Below are 27,423 nucleotides of genomic sequence, written 5' to 3'. Positions count from 1 at the left end.
AGTCCCCTGTCCCAGGCCGACAGCAGCAGACTCTTCAACACTTTGTCTGGCAGCTCCAACCTGACTGACAGGATAACCTCACCTGGGAGTGGCAGGAGTCACCAGCGGTTCCCACGGGGACAAGCTTGACGCCTCCTTCTTGTGCTATACGGATGATTCTGGGGACGACAGAGCCTGACCACATTAAACAGAGATGATCCCATCACTCTGACATCCCTATTGACTCAGGGGATTAGACAACGACCTTGAATAAACACTTCTGTGGAACAAAAAGACCCTTCCTGCTGTCACAGGGAAGCCAGTGTGCCTGTCTCGGCTCCAACACGGCAGTGGCTAGGTCGCTTTGAGGACCACAATCTCACACCCAGAGTGCCATCGGGTGGTGGTGGTGGTGGGCTATCATGGTGTGCCTGCATGGCCACTTAGTCAGCCTACCCAGTAGGACTTGCAGGATGGTAAGGGCATTTTCTAGAATGCTCCAGAGTAGGACAAAATGAAAATAGCCGGAGGGTGTCTGGGTAATGTCTGTTCTCACAGCTGTGATGAGGGTTGCTATTTTAGACTCCTCTTCCTATTGTAATATGAGTCGGGCCTTTCCACACGACGAAGAGGAGGCAGTAGTCTGTGTCTATGGATTTCACACCACTCCTGCAGCTTTGTGATGATGTCATCAGTGAGCGGAAATAATGTGATGATGTCATCAGTGAGCGGAAATAATGTGGAAAGACTGGTCCCTAGTGCCTGGGTGGAGTCAGATTTGGTTCTCCATCTGTCTGTCCATCAACATGTCTGTCTGTCTATCTATCTATCTATCTATCTATCTATCTATCTATCTATCTATCTATCCATCCATCTATGCAATCATTATACATGGGCACATATATACATATTACTGAGGGCCCCTGACTTAAGATGCTTTAACTTATGATTTTCCACTTTATTGTGGTGTCAGAGCAATCCTCAGTAGAGAGCAAAGATGCAGATTTTGCCTGTGATCTTGTCCCAGGAGAGCAACCTGCATCTGATACTCTGCCAGCCATGAGTGGCAGCTCCATCAGCCTCACGCTCACAAGAGTGAACACCCTCACTAAAGCACACGGGGTTGCTAAGCCTCTGCAGTCTGTAATTTGTACACTGAATATATTTTCTTTTTAAAAAATACAAATGCTTGGTTTAATAGTTGTGGGTCATTACAGGCCAAGTGGTGGACATCCAGAACCCAGCAGCAAGGTTAGCGCAACCTCCGAGCCTCTCTTTCTGACTCCAGTAGAGTGAGCACATCACCTTCTTGATGCTAGAGCGACTGGTGTCATTCATGAATTCCAACACACCTGCGTGCACTGTCCCTGTGATTCTGTCCTACCCAGAGCCTTGGTTATCCTAGCCAGCTTGACGGGCTGCACGCGACTCATGCCCACGATGGCACCCATCTGGCGGAGAGTCACTGAGTACATTTTCTTCTGAGGGCAGTGTGGTGGGGGATCTTGACTGTCAACTTGATGAGATTCAGAACAGCTATGGAAAAAAGCTTCTGGGAACAAATGTGAGGGAGTTTCTGGATTGGGTTAGTAAGATGGGAGGATCTACCCTAACTGGCCACAGCACTGTCACTGGGGCTGGAGCCTCGTACTCTAGTGAGCCCAGCATCAGCGTTCCTGTCTCTCCACTTCCTGGTGCAGCTGTAGTCTGACCAGCTGCCTCATGCTCCTGTCACAGTACCTTCCCATGATGCACCTGCACACTGGGGGCCACCCCAAAACCGTTCCTGCAGTGTGCTGCTTTGGTCAGATATGTTGTTGAAGCGATGCAGAAAGAAATTGATGCAGACGGGTTTGGAGACATTTTCATGAAAAGAGTCTGCATAGTTGCACGGATAGGATACCTGGGTGGGTACGCAGAGCAAGCCCTTGCCGTCTCTGCCATGGTTTCTCTGTGAATGGAGTAAAGTCTCCGTGTGTTGATATCATAGCTGTTTGAATGGCACCTCGCCACAGCTCTGTGTGAATGCTAGCGGTGACTGCTGGTTAGATGTGTGAGAGGATTCAAAGGCCCGTGGCTGGAATGCCATGCCAGCTCCCCCACCAGTAGAGTTTACTCAATAAAGTAGGGGACCTGACTTAAAGAGGTACCAAAGAAACTTCCCCACCCAGCACAAACAATGACATTTTAGTTTTGAATGGAAAAGCACTGTAGCTCCTAGATATTTGTATTTTTCTTCAAAATTTGAACATCAGGTATAAAAGCATGTGTGTGTGTGTTTCTCACAAGGCAGAATCTATTTCAAATATACACCAGATTCTGACTCTCACATCACTGGGGGAAATGAAAAAGGAAGGAAGAAAGTGCAGGGAGGCGTGGAGGTAGAAAAGAAGGAAGAGGGGAGGACTGGCCAGCTGAGTCTACTTGGCCAGCTCCAGGCCAGTGAGAGACTGTCTCAGAAACAAGGTATATGGTTCCCGAGGAGCACCAGAGGTAGTCCTGTGGCTTCTACACATACAATTACATTAGTCTCATTCTCTCTCATTCTCTCCTCTCTCTCTCTCTCTCTCTCTCTCTCTCTCTCTCTCTCTCTCTCTCTCTCTCTCACACACACACACACACACACACACACGCATGAAAAGAAGATAACCAAGTTTGGAGTCAGCATGGTACTCCCCTGTTGTGACCCTTTGTTTTGGTGCTAATTTACTAAATACAAAGCATTTAAACTATGTCATTGTCAGTGGAAGATGTAGGGCTGTGTGAAGCGTTCGTACAATCAGTTATCATATAGTGAACATACACTCTAACTGTCATCCATATATATGAATGTACATATTACAGATAGAGAACCTCCATCGAGCTGGATTTGGCGGTGAATGTCTGTAATCCTAACGTTCAGGAAGCTGAGGCAGAAGCTCAAGTTTGAGACAAGCCTGGGCTACAGAAAGATCCTGTCTTAAAAGAGAGAAGAGAATAAGAGGGGCAGCACTCAAGAGCGAGCGCAGCTATGTAGAAATTTTCTTTGTTTCCTGAGATACTGCGTTTTTATATCCGAATCTATGTCTTTGAGCTACTGAACTCAGGCGAGAAAAGGAAACAACCAGCTCCCAGTGGGCCTTCCAATTCTATTCTGCTTGTCAGTGATGGAAAATGTTAAAAGATTAATATTTAAAATGCATATTTTGGATACAAGAGGCACTTAGAGTTGTATACATGTTTTCTTTCTGAGTTAGATTCTCCTATGGGTTTACTTTGCTTACATCAGCTGTTCGCTGATTCCAGTTTGCATGCAGGTGCGAGATGCGGAAGGCAGGTTACTCAGCGGGATAATAAGTAATATACCATTATAGTAATGTGGGATTATAAATGGTGCGGGGATGATGGCGGCAGGTGTAGCACGCCAATCTTTTTAGGCGATGTCTTTTTAAACAGCAGGAAACTGAACTGTTAGATTGGCATATATCACCTGCTGAAGGAAGCACAAAGGATCGGGGTGTGTGTGTGTGTGTGTGTGTGTGTGTGTGTTTTACACACACGAGCTCATTAAGGTGCAGACTCCTGGAAATTGCTTTCTCCACCAGGATGGAGCGTGACTGATCACAAGTCCAAGCACACCCATGCTAGACTGAAAAGACCTACAGGCACCTGACCCAGGGCCACTGCCACTTCAGTTGCTGGTGGAAATGAGTCTTGTAGCTAACTGAGGTGACGATCCCTCACTTTCTTGGGGGAGAGAGACTATAAGCAGCTGTGGGTTGTGACAGGGGTGGGGAATTATGAAGCGGGGCGGGGGTTCTTGTATATGGATAGGGTGGGAAGTCTGCTTGCATCAGCAGGCAGCAACCTAGGTGAGTTTAAAAGCTTCCTGCAAACAGTTACTCATGTTCAACAGTCTAGGGGAGGCCATTGCTTGGGGCCAAAAGCTGCTTTGCTAGCCCATAGTAGTTTAGACCAGACCAGAATGGAGGCAGTCACAATGCTAAGGGTGTCCATCAAACTGAACTTTGAAACACGAGCTTTGGGCTAGTTTCCCCCAAAGCAGGGAAGTCCCGTCAGCTGAATCATCAGTGAGGAAGACCTGTTTCAACCATGGACGGAGAGAACTCTGGAAAGAGGAGTCCCTTTTATTTGCTCTTGTTTCTGCTTTCTCTGGTGGCCCCTTTCTGTGGGCCATGTCAGCTCACTGGATACTCATCCTATTTCCAGGTTGCAATAAAAATTTTTAAACCTTTAAACTAGACCCCTGTTACCTTGTATCAGATACTCACCTACTGAGCTAAAGGCCGGGATAAAGCAAGGTTAACTTTACCCCAGCTGACTGCTCTACAGCAATGAGAACACCATGCAAGAAATCCGAATCCCAGCAAGGCCCAGTCCTTAAAGGAGGCTTTCTATGGCCCCTATTGTTACACAGGAACTGACTTGGAGCCTGGGGTGAGGGTGTCAGGGACGGAACTCAGGATACCCGAAGCAGCAATGGCAAGGTACCTGACATTCCCACGCACGCATCCTTGCAGACACCCCACGTGAGTTTGTTACACAGGAGCACAGGGCCCCCTAGAGACCTTGCAGACAGCCACCACAATAAAGCCCCACGGCAGGGAAATATGCGCGTGCGCAATGTGTGTGTGTGTGTGGGGGGGAGGGCGCAAGTTGGAAGCGCATGCGCGGCTACGGGACTGTATTTTCCGGGACGGCAGGGGCGTGACCTTTAGCGTAAGGGGCGGAGCCTGACCGCCCATTCTGACCCCGACCTTACTGCACCTCGACCCGCAAAGCACATGGCGCGGCACGTGTTCCTCACCGGGCCTCCAGGTGACCCAGGGCCTGCCAGATTTGGCGGGGAGGGGGCGCGGCCTGGACAGTTCGTATCTCCGGTCTTGGCTGCGGTTGCGGTCTGGCTTGGTGTTTTGCAGCCTGGCGGGAGGGAAGGCTGGGAAGAGCGCGGTGCGCGGGTTTCAGGTCCTCAACGACCCGCTGTCACCATGGTCTTAAGCCACGGAGGCCGGGGTGTACTCTGTAGACTTTGGAAGCCTTTGAGCCGTCAGAGGCGTTGGAGAGGAGCAGAGGACGGTGGTAGGAGACGCGCCAGCCTTGCCAGCACGTCCTGCGTTTGAAATCGGGATGCATTGGGTCCCCAGCATCCTGCTGTGGTGTTCACCGGAGATTGAATGAACACAGGACCACATGTTCCCCTCCCCAAGCCCCCGCTTCCCCGCGCCTACTAGCAGAGCCGGGGGGTGCTGGGCATTCTGGATTAGTAAGCACTACACCCCCAGCCTTGTCTCCCAAGTTGTTAGTGCTCCGCCCCTGCGCTGCAGGACTCACCCCTGCGGTCTCTGGAGTCCTCTTGCTTTTGTACACACTTTACTGTCTGATTATTTGCTGACCACTAGCAAACCCAAGGGTTTAGATTTCCAAGTCCCTGTTCACACGTGACCTCCTCTGAGCTATGTGTGGGTTTTAGAAGAAGCCTGCAGCTCTGGAGGCTGAGCTTTTGGTTTCCAGTGCCTTTACCCATGGCCAGGTTAGGCCCTAGGTGAAGCGGGGTGCGGGGTGTGGGGGTGGTCACTTTCCATTGCTGTGGCCGAACACAGGAGAAAAGCAGCTTCAAGGAAGAAAGATATTTTGAGGCTCACATTTTGGGGAACACAGTCCAACATGACAACCAAGGCCACAGTGGTTAGAGCAACCTGGTTCATGGCAGCAGAAGCTGCTGGGGCTGCTGTTTCGTATGGTGCTAACCAAGAAGCAGAGAGCTTGGGCTGGAAACTCCATTACTGACCCAGCTTGATCATCCTGGCTTCCTGCCCTAAAAGTTTGACAGCAAGACCCCTCCCTCCCCACACACAAATCATCAACCTGATCAAACACATGAGCAGGTGGGGGAAAACTTTAGATTTACACAAGCATAAATCTCGGACAGTGGTTCTCAACCTTCCCAATGCTGCGGCCCTTTAATACCGTTCCTCATGTTGTGGTGACCCCCAGCCGTGAAAATTACTTCGTACTTGCTACTTTATAACTAACGTTGCTACTGTTATGAATTGTGTTGTAAATGTCTGTTTTCTGATGGTCTTGGGTGAAGTCTGCGAAAGGGTTGTTCAACCCCCCCAAAGGGGGTCATAACCCACAGTTTGAGAACCACTGATCTCAGAGGAAAGGAAGCTGAGCTCCACATGCATTTGGGACTGTTAGATGTGACTTCATGCCACTCTGTCACCCCTGTGTTAGTCTCTACTGGGAATGAAAATGCCCACACCTGGAGCAATCAGCATGGTGGTGCAGTTAATAGTCATGAAACTCATTTGCAGCCCGTTCCATTCCCAGTGATGGCCCTGCAGGCGAGGTAAAGCATCCTGACCCATCTCCTTCTTTGTCTCTTCCAGGGGTTGGCAAGACAACCTTGATCCAGAAAGCCAGTGAGGTCCTGCAGTCCTCCGGCATGCCCGTTGATGGATTTTACACGCAGGAAGTCAGGCAGGGCGGGAGGAGGATAGGATTTGATGTGGTCACCCTGTCCGGCGCTCGGGGGCCTCTGTCCAGAGTTGGGTACTGGTGTTTTGTTTCTTCTTGTCTTTTGTCTCTAGCCTGTACTGTCCACACCTTGGGGGCATTTCTTCTGTGTGTGAGTGTGCATGTGTGTGGAGCATGTGTCTGTGTAGAGGCCAGAGGAGCACACTGGTGTCCTGCTCTGTCACTCTCTGCCTTAGTCCCTCGAGACAGGGCCTCTCGCTGAACCTGGAGCTTGCATGTGGGCTGGCAAATCCCAGAAGTCTCCTGCCTCTCCCCCTGCAGGACTGGGCCTACAAGCATGCATGGCCATGTCCAGCGGTTTTCACTGGTGCTGAGGATTTGAACTTGCAGCAAGTGTTCTTGCTTGCTGAGTCGTCTCGCCATCCTGGGAGCTACTTTCTTATGATTTCTCTATCGCCGACTGCCCTAAAAGCCATCTGTGGGGCCCATATACGTTTATTTGCCCATCATTGGGCTGAGAGTCTAACTGTACTCAGGGATAGCCAGGTCACCCTGCCTGTCTTGGACCTTCAGAAAAAGAAAACAGACCATCCTGTGCAAAAGGATTTTAAAAGTCCTGTGTGATCTAAAACTCTGGTCACAAACCATATACATTTCTCCTGTGATTCTTAGCTGTGTCTAGTGCTACTGATATATACTTTTTAATTATATTCTTTGGAGGCACTTAAGATCACATCCAGGGCTTTTCCCATCTTAGGCAAGCCTCTATTGCTAAGCTCCCTCCTCAGCCATCTGTTTAATATTGATCTTAATTTTGTATTGTTTTGATACAAGGTCTTGCTATCCAGCCCCAGCTGACCTGGAGCTCACAGGGGTCCTGCCTCCCAGTGCTGGGGTTAAAGGTGTGTGTTACCACGCCCAACACTCCCTGTTTACTTTTTATTTTGAGAAAGTCTTAAGTTGCCCAGCTAGCACTGCACTCAACTCTGGCTCAAGCAGTCCTTAAGCGTTTTGTCCTCTTGCCTCAGCCTCCTGATTGGTTGGGGTGATGGCAGGCCTGCACCATCAGGCTCAGACAGATAGGCTCAGCTCTTGTGTGGTGGCATGTGGGCCTGTGGGAGTTCCGGGAACTTCACTGTTATACTCCAAGACTGACATTGGCAGAAGTAGTGTTGACATCATCAAGGCCCCGGTTTCAGGAGAGAAACCCCAGCGGGCCCAAACTTACACATTCCCACCCTGGTGTGGGTGATTGACTGGTAAGGCTGTGTGCAGAGAGCCGGTGGCTCAGCAGAACAGCCCAGCCCCAGAGGTCAGTGGAGAGCCTGCATCAGTGTCTTTCCTTTCAGGTCACAGCCTCCACCTGGAAAGCCCGAATGCCGAGTGGGGCAGTATGTGGTGGACCTAGCGTCTTTTGAGCAGTTGGCACTACCTGTCCTAAGAAACGTGAGTCCACATTTTCTGTCTCAAAAGCCCATTGGCCTCTGTGCTCTGTGGGATTCGCTGGTCACCTGAACACAGTGGCTTCTTTTCTGTAACTGGGTTGTGTCTCACAATTTCAAAAGTCTTCCAGCCATCGAGCCTTGCTGAAGACAGACGCCTTACTCTGCTGTCACTCTGAGCTGTCATGTGCCCCAAAGCATGTATAAAGTACTTCAGCTTAGGGAGACTCTAATGTAGATCTATATCCCCCGCTCTGTGCTGCACAGAGCTAGCTGCAGTGTGGGCTCTGTGGATACTCTGTACTGCTGCTCCCTGTCCCTCTGCTCCGTGCTTTGTTTTTTCTGTTTCGTGTGTCTGGGTGTTTTGTCTGCTGTGTGTCTGATCACCATGTGTGTGCAGTGTCCTCAGAGACTAAATGAGGGTGCTGATCCTCTACAACTGGAGCTCAGACAATTGTGAGCCACCTTGTATGCTGGGAACATGGGGCTGCTAAGAGCTGCCAGTGCTCTTAACTGCTGAGCCATCTCTCCAGCCCTGATCAGATATTTCTTAAAGCAAACGACCTTCTAACTTATTGAGTCTACTTTTCTGTTCTTCATTGGTAATTTCTTTTTTCTTTCTTTTCCTTTTTGATTGTTAACACAGAAAATCTCTGTCCTGATCCAAATTAATACAGCATTTTACCTACATCTTCTTTATTCTATGAGCTTGTTAAAATGTGTTTTTAATCCGTCTGGATTTGTTTTGAATATAGCATAGAGTGACACTCTTAATTAGTTTCTTCAAGATACTTGGCCAGCTTACTAAGACCATTTGCTAAAAGCCCGTGTCTAGTTTATACTTTGTAAGTTACGCTGTAAAGTGTGCGTGATGATTTGGGGTCATCTCTTCCACCAACCTTTTTGATTCTTGCCTGAATACCACTCTAGTCTAGGTATGTAGCTAGTTAATTGTGTGATTTTAGAAAAAGATTTTAATTTTTAAGGTTATGAGTGTATGGGGTGTGTGTGTGTAACTAACATAGGACCAGAAAGTGATAGTTGGTGTTTCAGGCCACAGGGCTGTAGAAGCTATGGGAGAATCCAGAACAATCAGGTCCAGTTGGATCTTGTCCTAGAGGTCGGTGAGTGTCCCAGCGTTGTTGGTGAGCATGGTCAGTGAGCGTCCCAGCACTGTTGGTGAGCATGGTCGATGAGTGTTCCTGCACTGTTGGTGAGCGTGGTTGGTGAGCGTCCCAGCACTGTTGGTGAGCATGGTCGGTGAGCATCCCAGCCTTGTTGGTGAGCCAACTGGTTCTGGGACTCAGGCAGCATCTTTACTCTTAGGAGGTTTTCCTGTTGTGGCTGAGAATTTCAAATCAGCTAGAATGCCGGCCAAACCCAGGTGCAGGACAGGTGAGATACACAATGCAACCCTTGGAAGTGGTCCTCACATGTTGTCTTTTGGGGACATGGGGGCCACCCAGATGCCAGGTCCAGTGACTGCCGTGTGGCCAAGAAGCATCCCAGCTCTGAGTTGTACAGGGAGGTCCTAGAATTGAGAGCAGCCTGGTGCTGTGGGCCATGACTCGGGAGCTCAGAATCTGGGCTAGGTCCACAGGGCAAGCTTCCCTTGACCTGTTTGTTCTTTGCTTCTGGGTTGGCTTGAATCCATCTGTGAAAACAGCAGCTGGGGCAGAATGGTGTTTCTTTTTTAAGCTCTTCTGAACACCCTGTTGAACTGTTTGGAGAAGCAAACTGTATGTTGCCTGTTCTCAGTGCCCTGACCTTCAACCCCTCTCTCTACGACATGTGAATCACTTCCATTTTTATTAAAAAACTTACTTTTGCAATTTCTGCAGCCTGGACAGAATGAGGGTGTGATTAGGTCGGTCCAGGGTCTACAGGGAGCAGCAAGCACTGCACTTGCTGGCCCAGGCATCCGTTCGCTTCTGTGGGCATGCTCTGGAGACCTGCAGGGCCCTGGAGCAGCCGCATGAGCTTGCACCCACGTGTGTGTACTTTTGTGCAGGGCCATGTGCCTGTACCACCCACCATATGTGTTTACTGTACTTAGGCAAACACACACAGTGTACACGTGTTCTTTCCCAGTACCTCTCCTTGTCTGATTTGATGACTTTCAAAGTTGTCAGTCAGTGTTCCAAACAGTTCTGTTTGTCTCCCACATGTTGGCTTCTAGAAAGGTGGCTGCTGCCATCCGCTGTCTCTGGGGTGGCTGCGTGCCGTCCATGCCTTTGTAAGGGCTGGGACAATTGTCGTGACTCAGCTCCAGAAAGAGACCTTCCTGTGTAATCAGCTGCTTCTTAAAATCTGGACTGCTGGCAGCCATTTTCTTTCTCCCGATTTAGTATTCAGTTTTGAAGAAACACCTTGGAGCAGGTAGCATCTGACCCACAGGCACTCTTCCTGCCGGTGGAGGCAGTGTCAGCACCAGCTCTCCCTTCTCAGCTCTTCAACCTCAGTAAGTTCCAGGGTTCCATGGTAAAAGTAAAGCTGGGGACAAGGGGCCTTCTGCCATGGCAGGTGCAAGGAATGAATGCAGGCTCCCCAGGGGGATGAAAGTCAAGTGCCTCAGAACACAAGTTCGGCTGGCCTGGCCACTGTGCAGACCCTCAGGCTGGTGTCCCTGGTGAAGGGGCGCTGTCTCTCCTTTGGGAGTGCTCGGGGATGGGAAGCGGAAAGAGTGCTGCCTCCTTCATGACCAGGAGATCATGCTCCTGCCTCTCCTCACAGCCTGGACCTGCTACCTGTGGGCTGTCTCAGCAGGGGCCACTGCTGCTGCTCCTCCCCCACCCCTTTTCACAGCTGGGTCTCTCTTCACCTGTATCCCTCTTTTGCTTGACTCCCCTCAGCCCTCTCACACAGTGCTGCCTCTCCATCCTTTCTGTTAGTGTGTGAAGCCTCAGTAGTGCATGACCTCATGTGCTCAGCAGCTGCCCCCAAAAGGGCATCACGTGCCCTCAGCAAGAGATGGCCGGTTTTTGTTACCCAACCTGAGAAGGGCCTGGTGCCTCTTCTGCTGTACCCTTAGTGGCCACATGACCCGTCCTGGGGAGGTGTGGCTGGGGACGTGGTGGGATATGATCCATGGACATTGGGAGGCCACTGCAGTTTCAGGGACGAAAGGGACTTGAATCCAAGGGAAATCTGAGATTCTCTTTTTAACAACATTGCTTTTCTCCATTTGTTCGTGCATTCATCTGCTTTGTGTGTGTTGTGTACCTACATGTTTATATCAGCTGCCAGTTCTGCATATAAAATACAGATGTGATTGTATCTATGTATATAGCCATAGGAGTGCGCCAGAGCAACAGTGCTTATTTCTGAGTAACTTTCATTTTAGTTCTGTTTAAGTTATTTTTATTTAGTAATAAAATTTAATGCATGTACACAATGCATTTTGATAATTTTTACCCTCCATTTCCCCCTCTCACCCCTCCTGTGCCCACCGAATTCTTCTTAGAAGTTTAGTCTCTGAGGTAGCTCATTGCTTGATCATCAGGTTAGTTTAGTCTCTGAGGTAGCTCATTGCTTGATCACCAGGTTAGTTTAGTCTCTGAGGTAGCTCATTGCTTGATCACCAGGTTAGTTGTCATTGTTCCGACCACTTCTGCTCTGAGCCAGACTCCTTCCCATCTCATTTTGTGACTTTTCATAGACTTTAGACTGGATTGGGATACATAGGCACCTGCCTGCAGCGGCCACCTCCTTCCCATTGGCGTCAGGAGTACAGCCCAGACTAGCGAGGCCCCCAGCACAGCTGTCCTGCTCCCCTTACACCCACAACACTCTGTCTTTCCCGGTTCACAGTCTTTGTTTCCTGGGTGTGTAAGTAGGAAGCCTGGTTATCACTGAGCCTTCTAGAAGAAAACACATTTTGAGAGAAACTCAGGGCAGGGAGGTGCAGTCCCAGGGAGCCTTTCACATGAGCATTGCAGACAGACCTGTGTCTCGTGCATGTGGAGACAGTCCCCTGGTGTGTAAGGCACAGCCCAGCTGCCTTGCTGTGGACGCTGGTGGGTAGTCAGGGTGGGACCCCCTGGATCAAAATCACAAGGCTCTGCTGTCCAGTGACAGTGCCTTCTGTCCACAGGCTGGTCCCAGCCGCAACCCCGGGCACAGTGTGTGCGTCATTGATGAGATTGGGAAGATGGAGCTGTTCAGCCAGCCTTTCATTCAGGCGGTCCGCCAGACGTTGTCCACCCCGGGCACCGTGGTCCTTGGCACCATTCCAGTTCCCAAAGGGAAGCCACTGGCCCTCGTGGAGGAGATCAGGAACAGGCACGACGTGAAGGTGTTCAGTGTGAGTGAACCAGCACTTGTGCACCCCTGCCCTGGGATCCCGTCCTTGCCCCTGCCACCTTCCTCTTCTGCCTTCTGCCAGTGGCGTAGTCAGTGCGGAGTTTGAGGGGTTGCTTGGGAAGGTCTGTCCAGGGAGGAACCATGCCACGCAGGCCAGAGCCTGACAGGTCATGTACTCAGTGGCAGAGTTCCAGCCCCAACCCCAGCTGAAAGGTGTATGCTTATAGGAAAATTAGTTACTCAAGTCTGGGCCTTGACTTCGGGATTGTCTCATTAAGAAAACAAAGTAAACCTGTAAAAGATGGGCACAAGTTTGAGGAGCTGTTTTCCCAAGGAGCATGAGGAAGCCACGGCAAACACAGAGGATATGTGCACCCCACCATGGTGACCATGAGGCACCACACCACGCCCACTAGGATGCCTTCCATGGCATAGTTAGAGAGAGGTGGAAGGGCTTGGGGAAACCTGAGCCTCCCTACCCTGTTGGTGGGAAGGAGCTGAGCTGTCCCTGAAAAACTTCTGGCTTCTCCAGGTGTGTGTTAGTCATGATGCCAGCAAATCCACTCCTAGGCAGTCACGGTGCCAGCAAGTCCACTCCTAGGCATGCACACGGAAGACTTGAAGACACGTGATGCAAAGCTTGAACGAATGCCCATAGCAGTGTTATTTACGGTGCTTTACAGAATGAGAGGACCCAGACGTCCACCAGCAGCTGACCGGGCGGGGAACCTGTGCTCCAGCCATATAGTGTGCGTTACTTAGCCACACAAAGGGATATAGTGCAGCCACATCCAGAGACCTGGATGAGTGCTGTATCATGCTGAGTGAAAGAAGGCGGTCCTAGCAGGTCACAGGCTCCACAACTCCATTTATAAACTGTCGAGAAGAGTGATGGGTAGGAAGGTGGGAAGGAGGTGGCCATGAATGGGGACCTTGTCTGAGATGAACCAGGGTTATGTAAAGACAAATAGATGTCGCTGTCCTTGTGAGTAACCGGAGCTGTGAGCCGCTGCTGCTGTGTGATGCTCGCTAGGGCTCAGGTTCAGCCCAGGGTCTCCTTGCTTCTTTCCAGTCAGGCTGCAGCGGCTCGGCTCCACTTCCTCCTGTCGCCGTCCTGTGCGTCCACATGGACTTGATGATCCCGAAGAGCCAGCCTCTGCCTCCATCCCCTGCTTTCAGGAAAATGTTGGTTCGAAGGACAGGAGGGACGTGCTCTTTACGCGTGCTCTCTTGCCTCTTCCCATAGGTCACTAAGGAGAACAGAAATAACCTCTTGCCAGATATTGTGACCTGTGTGCAGAGCAGCAGGACCTGAAGTGGCAGGGGACCAGGTCCAGCTCTGCCTGCTGGTCACTCCCTGCCCAGGTTTGCTACCTTCCTGTCATGGGCCTTGTACCCTCTGTCCAAGAGGGCTGGACAGCTACTTTCCATAACCTGCTCCTGAGATCAGATTAGCCCGGCGCCCGCTGGGCCATACACAGCGGACAGTCCGCTGTCTGACGTGTGCTCAGGGGTTCTATTTCCTGTTGCGGCTGTGCATGTGATTTGAGTAAATTCCAAATGAATGTGTCAAGGATTAGTGGAATTTTCTCCCACCAGGGTTTATGGATGTGTGTGGGGCTGGGGAGAGGAGTTCCCTTCTTCACTGGCTTACATGCTGTAGGTATTAAATACCTCTCCAGGTGCAGCTCCAGGCTCGTGCAGCTGAAGCAGCGACAGCAACTTAATTCTCTTCAATAATTTCCAAAGAAAAACCTATTAGTTCCCCTCTTCATCTCTGTTTATTCCTTTGTTTATTGTCTAATAAAAATGAAAATAAATCTGGTGGTTGAGACACAGGAGTCCTTGTGTGGGAGGGCTGGCTTTCTGAGTGCTGGCATTAGCTAATGCTCCACGGGCTAGACAGGAGTAAAATCTCCTGTCTGTGCTCAGCCTGGGCACAGTTTTCTGCCACTCTGAGCCCAAGTGCCCTGCTGAGAAAGAAGGGACATGGCTGTCAGCAAGTTGATTTGAGCTGCGGTCTCTACTGGCTGCAGGAGCTCCTTTGTGAGGAGGGGGGGCACAGGCAGGGGCTCAGCCCACACTGGGCTCTGCAGTTCTAAGAGAATCAACTCTGGAAGCTGCTGGGTCCATAAAGGCCAGAGGCTACCCTCCCCGTGGCTGGTGGCACTGGGACTTTTAGGTCATTTAGATGTTTTTTAACAACAGCATCACTGACAGCACCCACTGATGAGTTCCATCCGTCCCTTACTGGGACCGTGGGCATCTATGGGTCTGTCTTAATGGGGGCCTGTGAGTTCACTACTAGGACCCAGTGGAGAGTTCAATAAGCACCTGCTCTAAAGCCTGTGGCTGGGGAGGATCTCATGGCGATCTTCCTTCCAGGGTAGTTTTCAAAGCTCGACTTGCTCTTTGAAAGCAGGTCCTGGAGGGACCACGGCAGGAATGCTTTCTAGACCAGGAACTGAGCCTCAGAAAGGCCTACCTGTCCAGGGGGAGAAGTGGGTGTCTCCTTCCACCATCTGTGCCCCATTAGGCTTTCCAAGGAGGCCAAGGATAGAGCTCACGGCCTTGGGCAGGCTGGCTGTGATGCCAAATGGGTACTAGGGCAGGCGGGAAACAGCATAGGTTTGGGCCATAGCATCAGGTCCTGGCCACCCAGGACCTGAGTGTACCTAGCCAAAAGCTGCCGCACAGCCTGCTCCTGTGAGGGAGCCCTACTCAGCCCTTTGAACCTAGCATGAAGGAAGCAGGAAAAATGGTGGTGGTGGTGTTAGCTGCTGCTGCTTACAGCATGCTCCTGCCAGCCCAAGGGAACCTCATGTTGGCATCTCACTTGACCCCTCTAGTGGTGTACACCTGTAACTGAAGCACCCAGGAAGCAAGTGCAGGAGAATGGTGAGTTCCAGGTCAACCTAGGCTACTTATGGAAACATTGTCCCAAAAATCAGTTTTAAAATATCACAGCTGTGGTAGGGTAGACAGGCTTGGACCCAAGTCTCAGTGGCATCAGATTGTCTGCTTTGTCTATGCTCCCTTCTGTGTCTCCATCCAGGCTCTCTGTCACCTCCCCCTCACACCGACACACCCTTCTGTGACTATTACTCTGGCAGATGAGGGTCAGGGAGCAGGCACAAAGATTTCAGATGCAAAACTCTGAGAAACGTTGATGCCGGGGCACTGGGGTCTCTAATGGAGCTGGATGTGGAGCCTGACTTGAGTTCATGTTGAAAAGCCATTGACATGCACATGCATTTCAGCCAGAATGACATGGTACCACAGGGTGCCTGTTGCTCGCATGCATTCAGCCAGGAAAAGAGGCTCCGACAGGATGATGGAGATCCAACTGGAGAAGACTGTTGATGCCCTGGCTGTCTCTCACTTAGCAGGTCACACCACCAGCCTGGTCACACCACCAGCCTTGTCACACCCATTGGTTTGAAAATCCTTTCTTGTCTCTGGATGAAGGTAAGCTCGTGTGTGGAACCAGCATGACCTTTAAATAGGTAATAGAGAATCTTCCAGGCTCTCCTGGTGGGCAGAGAGGCTTCCAGGAAAACTGCAAATTCATGGAAGGTTCTGGGAACAGTGAGGTGACCCTGCCCTCCTCCCATCCAGTCTGGAGTTGCTGTAACCTGGGTTTGGGACCGAATGACGTGGTGGGGGGGGGGGGCTACGAAAACAGGCTGTGCGACACACGGCAGAGGCAGGGACACCGGAGTAGCCACTGAATTTAGACAAGTGTGTGCCAGACATGAACTCTGCAACACACGGCAGGGTTTAGAGTTGGTGCCTAGTTAGCGACGATAGCCACAAAGCCAAGTGCTGCATTGTGTTGTCTTTAGAAGAGCAATGCTTTTGTCCAGTGTCAAATGCATTGAGACAGATGTCAGCAGAACATGTGAGCCCCCCTGGCAGGCAGTGCCATACAGGCCTGTCTCTTATGCCATCACCAGAATGAGGAAGGCTCTGGGATGCAGAATTGCCTGCTGGGAGGACTGGGCAACAAACATGTCTACATAAAAATTTTATAATTTAAACCAGATATGTACAAATCCCTCACCTCAGGGCACAGGGAGCCCTGCAGAAGAAGCAGCAGAAAGTGTAAGAGCCAGAGGACATGGAGGATACCAGCACAAACAAGGCCCTCTAAACCAACATGAGCAGATTCCTAAGGACGCACAGAAGCTGAGACAGCGTTGCAGGGCCTGCATGGGTCTGCATCTGTCCTCTGCATATATATTATGGCTTATAATTCAGTGTTTTTATGGGATTCCTGATTGTGTGAACAAATGGATCTCTGATACTTGTGCCTTCTCTTGGGCTCTTTTGTACAGTTCTGATGTGTTAGTTTTTGTTTTTCTTCTATTTTATTTTATTATCCCTTAGAAACCTATTTGTTTCCTAATGATAGAAAGAGAATGGATCTGAATGAGTGGCACAGTGGAGAAAACCTGGGAGGAGTAAAGGGAAGGGAGTTTCAAGATATATTATGTGATAAAAAAATCGATATTCAATATAACAAAGCCCAAAGATGTAACTCAGTGGACAGAGGCTTGCAGGAAGCCGTGGGCTCCACCCCCAGCACCACATAACTAGGCATGGTGATGCACACCTGTGTCAGGAGGTGGAGGCAGCCGATTCAGAAGTTCAGAGTCATCCTTGGCTACCCAGCAAGTCTGAGGTCTGCCTGGGCTACGTGAGACCCTATCTCCCCGCCCCCTCCCAGTTACACAATAAACACAAAGCTAGGAGCATATTCTTAGTATTACTGAACAGCTTCGAGGAGTCTTTCCTTGGCGGGATTGGTGTGCATATTCACCCCTCAGCTTGTACACCCAGTGCCTGTATTCCTCATTGGGCAGGAGACTGCCCAGGACGCGGTTTGTGAGCCTGTGGATGCCAAGCAGCAGCCAGCTATGCTCCCAGGTGGTTGCTGCTAGGCACCTGTTTCTTGCCAACTTCAAGTAGGGCCACACCCCCAGCTCAGAGCTAGTGGCTCATTCTTGAAGGTTAGCAAGCAGCCCCCAGGGTTCAGGGGAGGCCAGCTGAGTTTGCTTTAGTCAACCTGAGAACTGCAGCAGGGCACCAGCTTCTCAGATACATAGTTGCAGGGAACCCAGAAATATTGTTTCTAGAGATTCTGGAGAGGTGCCCTGTCTCTGTTGATAGACCCCACTGTTGTGGAATATTAGTTGAGGATGTGTTACATTTGTTTATGCCGGGGAACGTTTGTTTAATGATACAAAGGTGTGTTGCATTCTTTTACATTGCATTTGTTTAACTCTGTGAAGCTGTGTTACTTTGCCTGTCTAAAACACCTGATCAGTCTGATAAAGAACTGAACGGCCAGTAGCCAGGCAGGAGAAAGGATAGGCGGGACTGGCAGGCAGAGAGAATAAATGGGAGGAGAAAGCTGGGAAGATCAAAGAACAAGAGAAGGAAAAGGAGGGAGGGCATCAGGGGCCACACAGAACAGAAGAAACGAAAATGTATACAGAAATAGAGAAAGATAAAAGCCCAGAGGCAAAAGAATAAGCCTCTGTGGATTTATTTGGGATCTGGGCAGCGGGTCCCCCAAAGAGTAAAAACAACCGACTACACCCTACCTACTGCCATTAATTGTTAATTCTTTTTTGTGCCTATGTATGCATGCATGCTCGTTGCTGTCAGCATGGGTGTCGCCATGCCTCAATGCCTATGTTGAGGTCAGACGGCAGCCTCTGCCGTCCGTCTCCTGCCCTGGGACAGGATGTATTTTTCCGCCATTGCTAATTCTTAAAAAACAGAAAGAGATGCTAGGGAGATGGCTCAGTAAAGCGCTTACCCAGAAGGCATAGAGCCTGAGTTTGGTTCCAGCACCCACGTGAGGAAGGAGTAGCTGTGGTGGTACACACTTGTGCCCAGCGCTACAGAGGATACACCAGAGTGACTGGAGCTCCCCGGCCACCTCGGCTGGCCTGCAAGCTCCAGGACTGCGCACACGCACACATGCACACATACACGCACACACATGTGCACACACAAACCATTACTGCCTACTTCCTAGTGGTGAAGGATTGCCGTATCCATCCTTTGCAGCTCCCGTTTTCCAATCTTAGATTTTTTTTGGAGACTTCACTTTGCTTAAACCAAGTCCTTCTTTTTCCCACTGCCCTTCTAGAACTCCAGGGAAAGCGAAGTGGATAAGTGGCGCCTCCTCTTCTCAGCCCCTGAGGCTGTGCCTCTGCTCCGTCCTGTAAGGGTATTCGAGATGGGATTTGCTCCCCTCCCCACAAGGTCTTTCTCAGAGTAGAGAGGATGTGTTTAGGGAGGACAGTAGACAGACACAGCCAGAACTGTAAACATTTTAATCCCTAAAACAAAGGTGTGTGCAAATGTGCTCATATACAGTAGAGCTTGCTCAGCTTGGAAGACTAGCATGCATTCCTGGGAAGCACGCAGGGGTCCTGGGTGGCCCAGAACTTAAGGGAGGAGCATATCACCCTGAACCTCCCATCCTGGACCAGTGCACCATCAGGTTGTGGCGAATGGTTTGCACTTCCAACTGTGCGAGGGTCATAAAGGGGGCGGAACCTGGATGCCCCTGGCCTGCGGTGGCCTCAGGGGCTGTGACTCAGTGCTCTCTCACATGGTGACAATGATGTGTAAAATGCCAATAATGTAGCATGCAGCTGTTCTATTACCAGAGCAGGAGGGAGCCAGTCATGGGCCCTACTCATTTTAGTTGTTTTAAGATATAACATGGCTTTTGTGAGAAATGTCCAACTCTTGTGCAGTGCTTGAGGGAGGAGGCGCAGTATCTTTTCCCGACTCCCACTAGGCGAGTGTTTCCAAGAACCTGAGATAAAGTTACTGTTTTCTAGAATGGCTCTTCTTTTCCCTCGGGAAGAACCATGTGGTTTTGGAGCAGGAGAGAGTCCCCATCTCTCCAACCACAAATGCGTCCACTATTGCTCATCCGAAGCACTCTGCTGGGAAGCTGTGTCATCCAGGCCCATGTCCTCCTGGCTCGCTCTCCGGCAAAGCACCCCCAGGTTCTCTGCCACAGCCTCTGCCAGCCGTGGATCTGGAAGCTGCCCTTGCTCTGGGGTGTCAGTGGATTCACATGGCTCAGAGAAGTGCTTCAGAAAGGAGAGAAGCAGAGACAGTTCAGCCTATGCTCACTGCCTGCATGGCCCGAGTCACCCCACCCATCCCTGACATCCTAGGAACTGAGGCTCGTTGTGGCAGGCTTCGAAGGCGGGCTCTTAAAGCTGCACAGGACGGACAGGCAGCCTCTGAGGTTAGGATGTGCCACCAAGCTGCACGTCTACATGGCCTCTGCAGGTGGGACTTTGTTCAGAAGAGCTGGACGTGCCAATCCAAAGGGAACCCACGGGACTCACCCCATGTTTGCCTGCCTGCACCCTGCGAGCCCTGGTCAACCCTCTCCACCCACCCAGCCCTCCCTCGTGCTGATGCTGCCACTGCAGGCTCAACCCAGCAGTTACACAAGATGCTCAGAGTCCTAAAGACCTACCATCCTTGCCAGAGACAGAAAAGGAAAATTTGCCAGAACCCTCGAAGTATGCCCAAAGAGTAAGTTTAGACAGATGGGATGGGAAAGGAGTGAGAGTCATGCCCTTTTATTGAAGGAGAAAACAAAAAGAGATTAAGTGATGGTTTTATCCTGAAGTTATATTCTAGTATCTTCTCTTTGGCTGGTAAACACAAATCTGCCCAAGTTTTGCCTTAACCCATTGTTTTGTTTTTTTTTTTTTCTTTCCTAATAGAGGGCATACGAGAATTCCTGAGTGGCTGCCAATCTTTCTCTTTCTCACGAATGAATCCCAGCTAGTCTTCTCTGTCAGTAACATGAATTCTGAGCAAGTGGCATTTTATTTGATAGACTCTTTTTAAACTCTGTTTCTGGGATGGACCCACTTGGAAGTAGTTGGTCATCTTGAAAACTGGGAGTCCATGGCAGTTTAACACCAGTGCCTACTCTTGTCCTTTCTTCTCCCTCAGGCCAGAGTGGCTCAGATGGGAAGGAAGAAATCCTGCTTCCATAGAGAGGCTTCTCCCCATTCCTGGGCTTCAGAATTATGGAAATAATTATATTGGGGTACCTGTGGGACTTGTGACCCAAAGGCTGGGGATACTCTTTGTTTGCTATAAATCAACCTACCCTGGAAGAAGGCAAAAGTATTTGACAGGTGGATGGGATCCCCAGGCCCGCTGACACCCTCCTGCCTGTCTCCCACCCTGGGGCGGTCCTTACCCGAGCGGCATGGCTAGCGGCCCTCGCGGAAGGACCCATCACGATGTTGACGCTGCTGGATGACTGGGTGTCGCTGGTGTTGCCTCCCTCTGCAGCAGAGAGTCCAGAGATGACAAGCGCGCTGGAGAAACTCCTTTTGCCAAAGAGGAAGCTGAGAGTAGAGCTGGTTGAAGAGCCTAGGCTAGACCGAATGAGTGCCTCAGCCCGCTCCCGGACACTCAGGTGACCCGTGGTGGTGATGGGAGGTGGCTGCGAGTGCAGGGACGCAGCCGAGTTGTGCAAGGAAAGCCGGCTTCCTGAAGGCCTCTGGGCCAGCTCGTGCACAGAGCTGGATGTCTGAAGGAAGGCTTGGTGGCTCTCTACAATGGGACCTGAGGAGCTCAGGGTAGGTGGCCTCTGGCTTATTGCTGAGTGTGCCAGGACGGACTGGCTTCTGCCCTTCCTTCTTCCTGTAAGAGAGCAGAGCACCTGGTCGAACCCTGGAAGAAGTACTTTATAAATATGGGGGTGGGGGTGGTCCAAACCCTGGAAGAGGTACTTTATAAATATGGGGGTGGGGGTGGTCTCTCTCCATTGTGATCCATCAGTGAGGGCAACACCCCTTGAGCCAATCCCTCCTTACAGCTGCGTCTTGGGATGGTGGGCTTAGTTCCTCTATGCCACTTCCCATGACCGAGCTTACCTCCCGTGACTGTCCCACCCTGGCTTTGCATTTGGGGCCACAGCTTCAAGACATGAACTTTCTGAAAACATTTCCAATATAAATCATCAGAATGCTTTTATGTGTGTAATTTAATTTTGGGAGACCACAGAAGCAATGTTGGTACATCACCAGACATTATTCCATTATTTTAAATATATCTCTTAATTATTGTGTTCAATGAAATCTTTTTCTGAGTATGTGTATCCTTTCTCCCCCCGCCTCTGTGTGTGTATGTGTGTGTGTGTTTGCACAAGCACTTCAGTGCAGTGCCCTTGGACACCAAAAGTGTCAGATGCCCTGGAGCTGAAACTATAGGCAGTTGTAAGCTACCTGATGTAGGAATGAAACTCTGGTCCTCTGTGAAAGCAGTAAGTGCCCTTAACTACCAAGCTATCTGTCTTAGGGTTTCTGTTGTTGTGAAGTGACACCATGGCCACAACAACTCTTGTAAAGGAAAACATTTAATTGGTGGTGGCTCACAGTTTCAGAGGTTCAGTCCATTATCTTCGTGCCAGGACATGGCAGTGTGCAGGCAGACATGGTGCTGGAGAAGGAGCTGAGAATACTACATTTTGACCCACAGGCAACAGGAAGCAAACTAAGCATAGCTTGATCATAAGAGACCTCAAAGCCCACCTCCACAGTGACACACTTCCTCCAACAAGGCCACACCCACTCTAACAAAGCCACACCTCCCAATAGGGCCACTCCCTATAAGCTTATGAGGCCAATTACATTCAAATTTCCACATCATTCCTTCAGACTAATGAAATCTTTTTAATGTTGTATATGACCATTGTCTTTAGCTGTCCAGGAAACCAAACCAAGGGAGGGAAATGCTTGCTGGGGCCCAATAATACAATAAGACAGTTAGGTAGCATCTCAAAGCCATAGACAGAAGAGTCTAAAGGTACCTAACCCTGAAATGATGGGCGTGAGAGGGGCAGCACATACCAGTTACCCTGAGTTGATCACTTCCCAAAGTAGGCACACGTCAGAGCTTCATTCTGTAACTCATTAATATGGGCCAATTAAGAAATAAAATATTTTTAGAGCTTAAAAACAGAGCATTATTGCCACAGGTGGCCACATATACCAATATCTCTGTGGTGTGTGGGTACCTGCTCTGTCTGTGCCCAAGAAAGCCAAGTCCTCCCTGAGAGACTGGAACTTGGTGAGGCTGGCCGTACAACCTAGGCTCCTCATTGACATAACTTTGGACACAGTGATGGTGGTGTGCTCATTTCCAAGGGGCATTCATTGGTGACCTGCATGGGTTTCCTCTACCTATAGGTTGTGAAAATGGGAGTCTCAGATTGAGGCTCTGCGTGAGGTACCCAGAACTGGTGCTGGCCTCTCTGGACTGAGTGAGTGGCCTGGAGCATCTTTGTCTTGGGCACATGGTAATGGCCTTGGGCTTGAAGGTCCCTGTTAAGAAGTCAGTCAAATATAAGGGGGAAAAGACCCCCAAGGAATAAACATTATGAGCAAGGGTAGTGACTTGTTTATTTGGAATCAGAAAAGGATTCAGTTGGAATCAAACTTCTGTGATTTCTAAAGCTAATCTCTGTCCAAAAACTTCCACAGCCAGCCACCCTCAAGTCAGTGCTCTCTACCCGGACTAGGCAGGGCCTTCTGCCGATCCCAAGAGCAAAGGCAGAGAGTCTACAGAACATCAAAAGAGAGCTATCTGTCCAGAGTCCATGCAAGACAAGGGACTGCCCCAGTGCTGAAGCTTCAGCCAGTCTCTGTGTGTACATGCGTGTGCACACGTGTGTGCCTCTGCGTGTGGAGGCCAGAGGCTGATGTTAGGTGTCATCCTCTATTGCTCTCTATTCTGTGTGTTTTGGTCATGCTTCCGCACTGAACCTGGAGCTGCAAATGAAGCTCTGAGCCCCAGGGATCTTTTCCTCAGCCCCGCTCACGGTGCTGGGATGATGGGCTGCTGATGTGCACAGCTTTTACGTGGGTGCTGAGGATCTGAACTCAGGTCTCGGGCTTGTGCAGCGAGCATTGTTCAGACTGAGCCGTCTCTTCTTTATACCTCAGATATTCTTTCAGTGTTTTGTTGCTCCTTTTTTTCAATTTTAATTTTACAAATTAACCAGCAGCAAGCAAGCTGTGTTGAAATCATCTGCGCTGCGCAGTCTCATTACTTTACAATTAACTTATTTTTCCAACGACCGCATTATCAAATCTGGGCATTTCTAGGGAAAACCTTCAGACCTGAATGGAAACATAATGAAATCTATGCTCCTTGGTTCATTATTTTTTCTTTGTCTTTGATCGCTAGCTGGATTGCTAGGTTGTGGTGTGAGTCCTTAGTGATATAAGATAGCAACCCTTCTCTCTGGTGTGGGATTCAGACTGGTGATGGGCTTCTATCCACCTGTGCTAAGTAGGTCACCAGCTCACTCCTAGGCCACCTCTCCTTGCTGTGACATTTACTCTTTAGTGCACAGATGAATGTGGGTTGTTAGGAGCTTCATGAGGTTGGCACACGGAGCTCCTGGAAATGGGTATGAGTGTGAAATACCCAGCAAGCCAGCAGTGGCTGCTCAGTGTGGTGGCCCGGAGTGGCCTGCTCGTTAGGAATCTGGACAGACACTGGTCCTTTGGGATTCTGGCAAAGCATCAGAACTGGAATGAATGATGGAAACCAGGCAAGGAGCAAAGATGGGGTGGGGCAGGCATGGGGGATGAGCTCAGCCATGGGATGTGGTATATGGGAGTGAGCCCTGCCAATCAAGAGTGGGGCACACTCACTACTGTTGAGTTACTCCCTTTATTTTGCCCTTCCCGAGGGTAGGTCCCCCACCCTTGAGTGGCCTCATGCCTAGCTATCACATGACAACTAGCTCTTGTGGTTTGCATGGAAACTGCCTCCCCTAAGCTCGTGTGACATCCAGGTGGCGGCGCTGTCTTAGGAGACTGTGAAACCTTTGGGCACTGGTGCCTTCCGGGAAGAAGTGTGTCATTATAGCCCAGCCATGCTTCCTTTTGCACACAGTCTGCTACTGTAGTGACCAAATGCAGAATTCCATCTGCAGGCTGAGCCTGCATCAGCTGCCGTGCCTTGCCCACCATAATGGACTCTATCCAGAGCTAGTCACTTAGGCTGCTCTGTGAAGACCGTGAACTCGTGACATGGTGGTGGTAGGGTGACAGAAGGGCAGAGAGAACCACAGCCAGCAGCTCTCCTTTCTTTGAATGGGAGGAGAACGTCTCTTCTCTTTTCCCAGTCTGCTGGGCATGGGCTCTGCTTGGGTGTCTTGCTCAGGTGCCGTGCCTGCTCCCCTTGGCACATCGTTTTGTTAGGATAGGGAGGGGTCTGGGCTATCTACCGTGTTCCTGTCCCCATTCCTGCCTGCAGCAGGGAAGGGGTTGCCTCAGAAGGAACATAGCGTCAACTCTGCCCACCAGAAGGAAGATCACTGGAAAGTGGGCCCCTTGCCAGCCAGGGACAGGTCAAGGCCGTGGCCAGTAGGGATGTAGTCAGGGGAACAGATGGAAGGCTCCTGGGGTTTGCTGCTCTCGGGATAGGACTGGGTAGCAGCTAAAGGGAGGCCACAGTGAGTAGATCAGAGGCTTGGGGGCTTTTCTTCCTCATCTGAATACCAGGTTGGCTGCTTACTGACTGGGTACTTTGGGGCAATGCCTTTTCTGTGCCCTGTGTCTCCACGTGTGAAGGGAAGACGGAGCACCCCAAAGGGCCTAGAGCCATGGAGAGTGTAAAGGAGCCAGTGTACATACAGCCCTCACGGGAGGCCCCAAGAGCAACAGTGTACAAACAGTGTACAAACAGCCTTGGCAGCAAGTGCAGTGGTCACATAGGATGCGGCATGGACGAGGAGGGCACTACAAGCTAGGTCAGGGCCGGGAGACCCTCAGCCCAGGACGGGTTAGGTTCAGGGGCTGGGAGCCCAGGCACTGAGTATTTTGCCAGCATGCCTCCTTCACTTAGAGGTTCAGAGCTAGGCTGGACTTAGCAGAAGAGTTTTAAGAAGCAATAATGGTGGAAGAGCACTGAGAGGGACAGATGGACAGAACGGAGTATTGGACAGTCAGGAAGACATACATCAAATGACTGCCAAAGGTAAAGAACCCATGGACAGATGAATGAGCAGAGCTGGACCCAGCCAGCCGGAGGGTATGAGGAGGGCATCTCTTCCAGTGCCACAGCCACTGACCCTAAGTTCCTTGATGGCAGCCAAGAGGCCCTGGAGATTAGAAAATACATTCCATGATGTTGGACCTACGGCCCTGGGCACACTCACCTGTCCTATGACCCCCTCCACGGGGTGAGGCCCATTGCTGGGTGCCTCCTTTTCTGGCTTGTTCTGAGCTGCTGTCCCGGCTTTCTCCACTGGGGGCATTCCCGCCACCTGCTGCTGGTCCTGCTGGTCCATCAACATCTTCAATGTTGCCACCGCTCCTCTGGCCCACACTGCAGTCCTTTCTCATCCTGTGGGAGGGACAGGAACGTCAGGGTCTCATCAACACATCTCTCGTACAATCCCAGGCCAACAGTGACATCAGTTAAGGATAGTGATCGCATAAGACGGTGTCACCACGTGGTCTGTAGCTGGTTGGCTTTGCACAGCTCTGGTTCTGCAGGTTGGATTCCTCCCATTGCAAGTGCCTCCTAACTTACCCTGCTTATCCCCGCTAGCCATGAATGAACTGGGTGTGCAGCACCCCGGGGGCACATGTGAGAAAGGGGCTCAGTGTCTAATAAGCAAATATGCATGCCAGGATGAAGGAGCATCAGGCCGAACCTTCCATGGGAACCCATCAGGAGTGCTACTATGCCCAAGTAAGTGATGCTCAGAATACCCCGACAACCAGAGACTCCTTACTGCAGAAGGCAGAAGGCAGCACTGAGTGACAGGCCTGAAGGTTCAGGCCTGCTTCTCTCTGCAGCCAGCGAGAGCTGGGGAGAGGGCTCAGTCGGTCAGGTGCTTGCTGCACAGTGTGAGCCTGAGGACAGCCTGCAGAACCCATGTAAAAACGCCGGGTGCAGTGGTGTGCACGTGCAGTCTCAGCGCTGGAGAGGTGGAGGTGGGCAGATCCCTGGAGCTCACGGGCAGCCGGTCTAGCCTAATTGGTAAGTTCATGGCCAGTGAGAGACCTTGTTTTGGAAAAATAGATGCTGGCAAGATGGGAAGAAGGGATTCTACAAAGTTGTCTTCTCCTTTCCACATATGTAGGTATGCCTCAACACACACACATACACATACACACATGTATACACACACATGTACACACACACACACACAATGGTGAGTGATACCTGAAGAATGAGAATGATACCCAAGGTTATCCTCTGCCCTCCATACTTACACTTACCTGTACACAGGCACGTACACATACACACACTCTCTCTCTCTCACACACACACACACACACATTGGTATACACATGAACATACACACAAACAAAATAAAATAAATAAAAGCACCTTCTATCCCTCAAACCAGTTAGAGGCCAGACACAACCTGAACCTGAGAATGGGGAATGTGACTATGTATATGACATTCCCCATTGATTCTCTCTGAGGCCACTTGTTGGCCACATGACCTGTCGAGGGTCAGTTTGGCACAGCAGGGCAACTCATCTAAGACAACAGTGACCGTTATCATCATGCCACCCAGAGCTCAGCTCCACACGCTCCTCCCCGGTGCCCAGGCAGGGGCCCCTGGGAAGTCCTACCTTAGCCACCTGGTCTGGAACCACGTCCTCATACGGTCCAGTGTGACAGGCCCACCCCAGATGCTCTGCAGCTGCTTGTGGGTTCCCAGGTAGGACGTGGTCAGTGGGGAGACATACATGGGGTACCCCAGCGGCTGATCACAGGAGGAGTTGATGAGATTGCGTAGCACCTGCTTGTTGTTCTGGATGCTTCCACGCTCTGGGTTGCGGTTGCGAAGGAAGATGAGTTCCTGCTGCTGCCCTGCCCAGAGTCCCCTCACGCACTCCTTGTTCACCTGCAGGCAGGGGTGGGAGAAGTCCAGGGATCCCGGCCATGAGTTGGGATTTACCCCACGGAGTGAGTGTGGTTCTGGGAGAGTCTGGAGGTATAACGACTTGGTTGGGGGCCTTTGTCTCACTCCTGCAAATAATGTCATTCTCATGGGGGGCACTTAGGTAAAAGAAAAAGGAAGATTTTTCTCTTAGCCCTATGCAAAGACAGGTGGTGGGCAGGAGGGCTCTTCCACCCAGGAGCGGGCAATCCAAGAAAAGTAGGCATGTCT

The 27,423-nt window shown here is 50.6% G+C and overlaps 2 protein-coding genes and 1 pseudogene across 4 annotated transcripts in view; 1 reads left to right on the top strand and 2 right to left on the bottom strand.

The window, feature by feature from the left end:
* Nucleotides 1-1,231: 1,231 nt before the first annotated feature.
* LOC130863926 (40S ribosomal protein S28-like) lies at nt 1,232-1,430 on the bottom strand (annotated as a pseudogene).
* Nucleotides 1,431-4,678: 3,248 nt separating this feature from the next.
* On the top strand, nt 4,679-13,642 carry Ntpcr (nucleoside-triphosphatase, cancer-related). Of its 2 annotated transcripts, XM_057753830.1 has the most exons (5): nt 4,679-4,797; nt 6,372-6,534; nt 7,809-7,905; nt 11,995-12,204; nt 13,450-13,642. In XM_057753830.1, the coding sequence occupies exons 1-5, from the start codon at nt 4,764-4,766 to the stop codon at nt 13,516-13,518; spliced, it is 573 nt and encodes a 190-aa protein (XP_057609813.1). In that variant the 5' UTR covers nt 4,679-4,763; the 3' UTR covers nt 13,519-13,642. The 2 variants fall into 2 exon arrangements, with proteins under 2 accessions (XP_057609813.1, XP_057609812.1); XM_057753829.1 differs by having other exon boundaries at nt 11,995-13,593.
* Nucleotides 13,643-17,305: 3,663 nt separating this feature from the next.
* The window catches only part of Pcnx2 (pecanex 2), a 117,551-nt gene continuing 107,433 nt past the window's right edge, over nt 17,306-27,423 (bottom strand). For both annotated transcript variants that reach the window (XM_057753362.1, XM_057753363.1), the window contains exons 31-34: nt 26,882-27,156; nt 25,447-25,634; nt 20,467-20,915; nt 17,306-19,327 (exon numbers count right to left, since the gene is read on the bottom strand). In XM_057753362.1, the coding sequence (XP_057609345.1) occupies nt 19,154-19,327; nt 20,467-20,915; nt 25,447-25,634; nt 26,882-27,156 (1,086 nt within the window). In that variant the 3' untranslated portion in view covers nt 17,306-19,153. The remainder of the gene's footprint in view (nt 19,328-20,466; nt 20,916-25,446; nt 25,635-26,881; nt 27,157-27,423) is intronic.

This window comes from Chionomys nivalis, chromosome 21 (genome assembly GCF_950005125.1).
Source record: "Chionomys nivalis chromosome 21, mChiNiv1.1, whole genome shotgun sequence".
Taxonomy (NCBI): domain Eukaryota; kingdom Metazoa; phylum Chordata; class Mammalia; order Rodentia; family Cricetidae; genus Chionomys; species Chionomys nivalis.
Note: the sequence above shows the minus strand (reverse complement) of the source record. Positions and strands in the feature narration are given on the sequence as shown.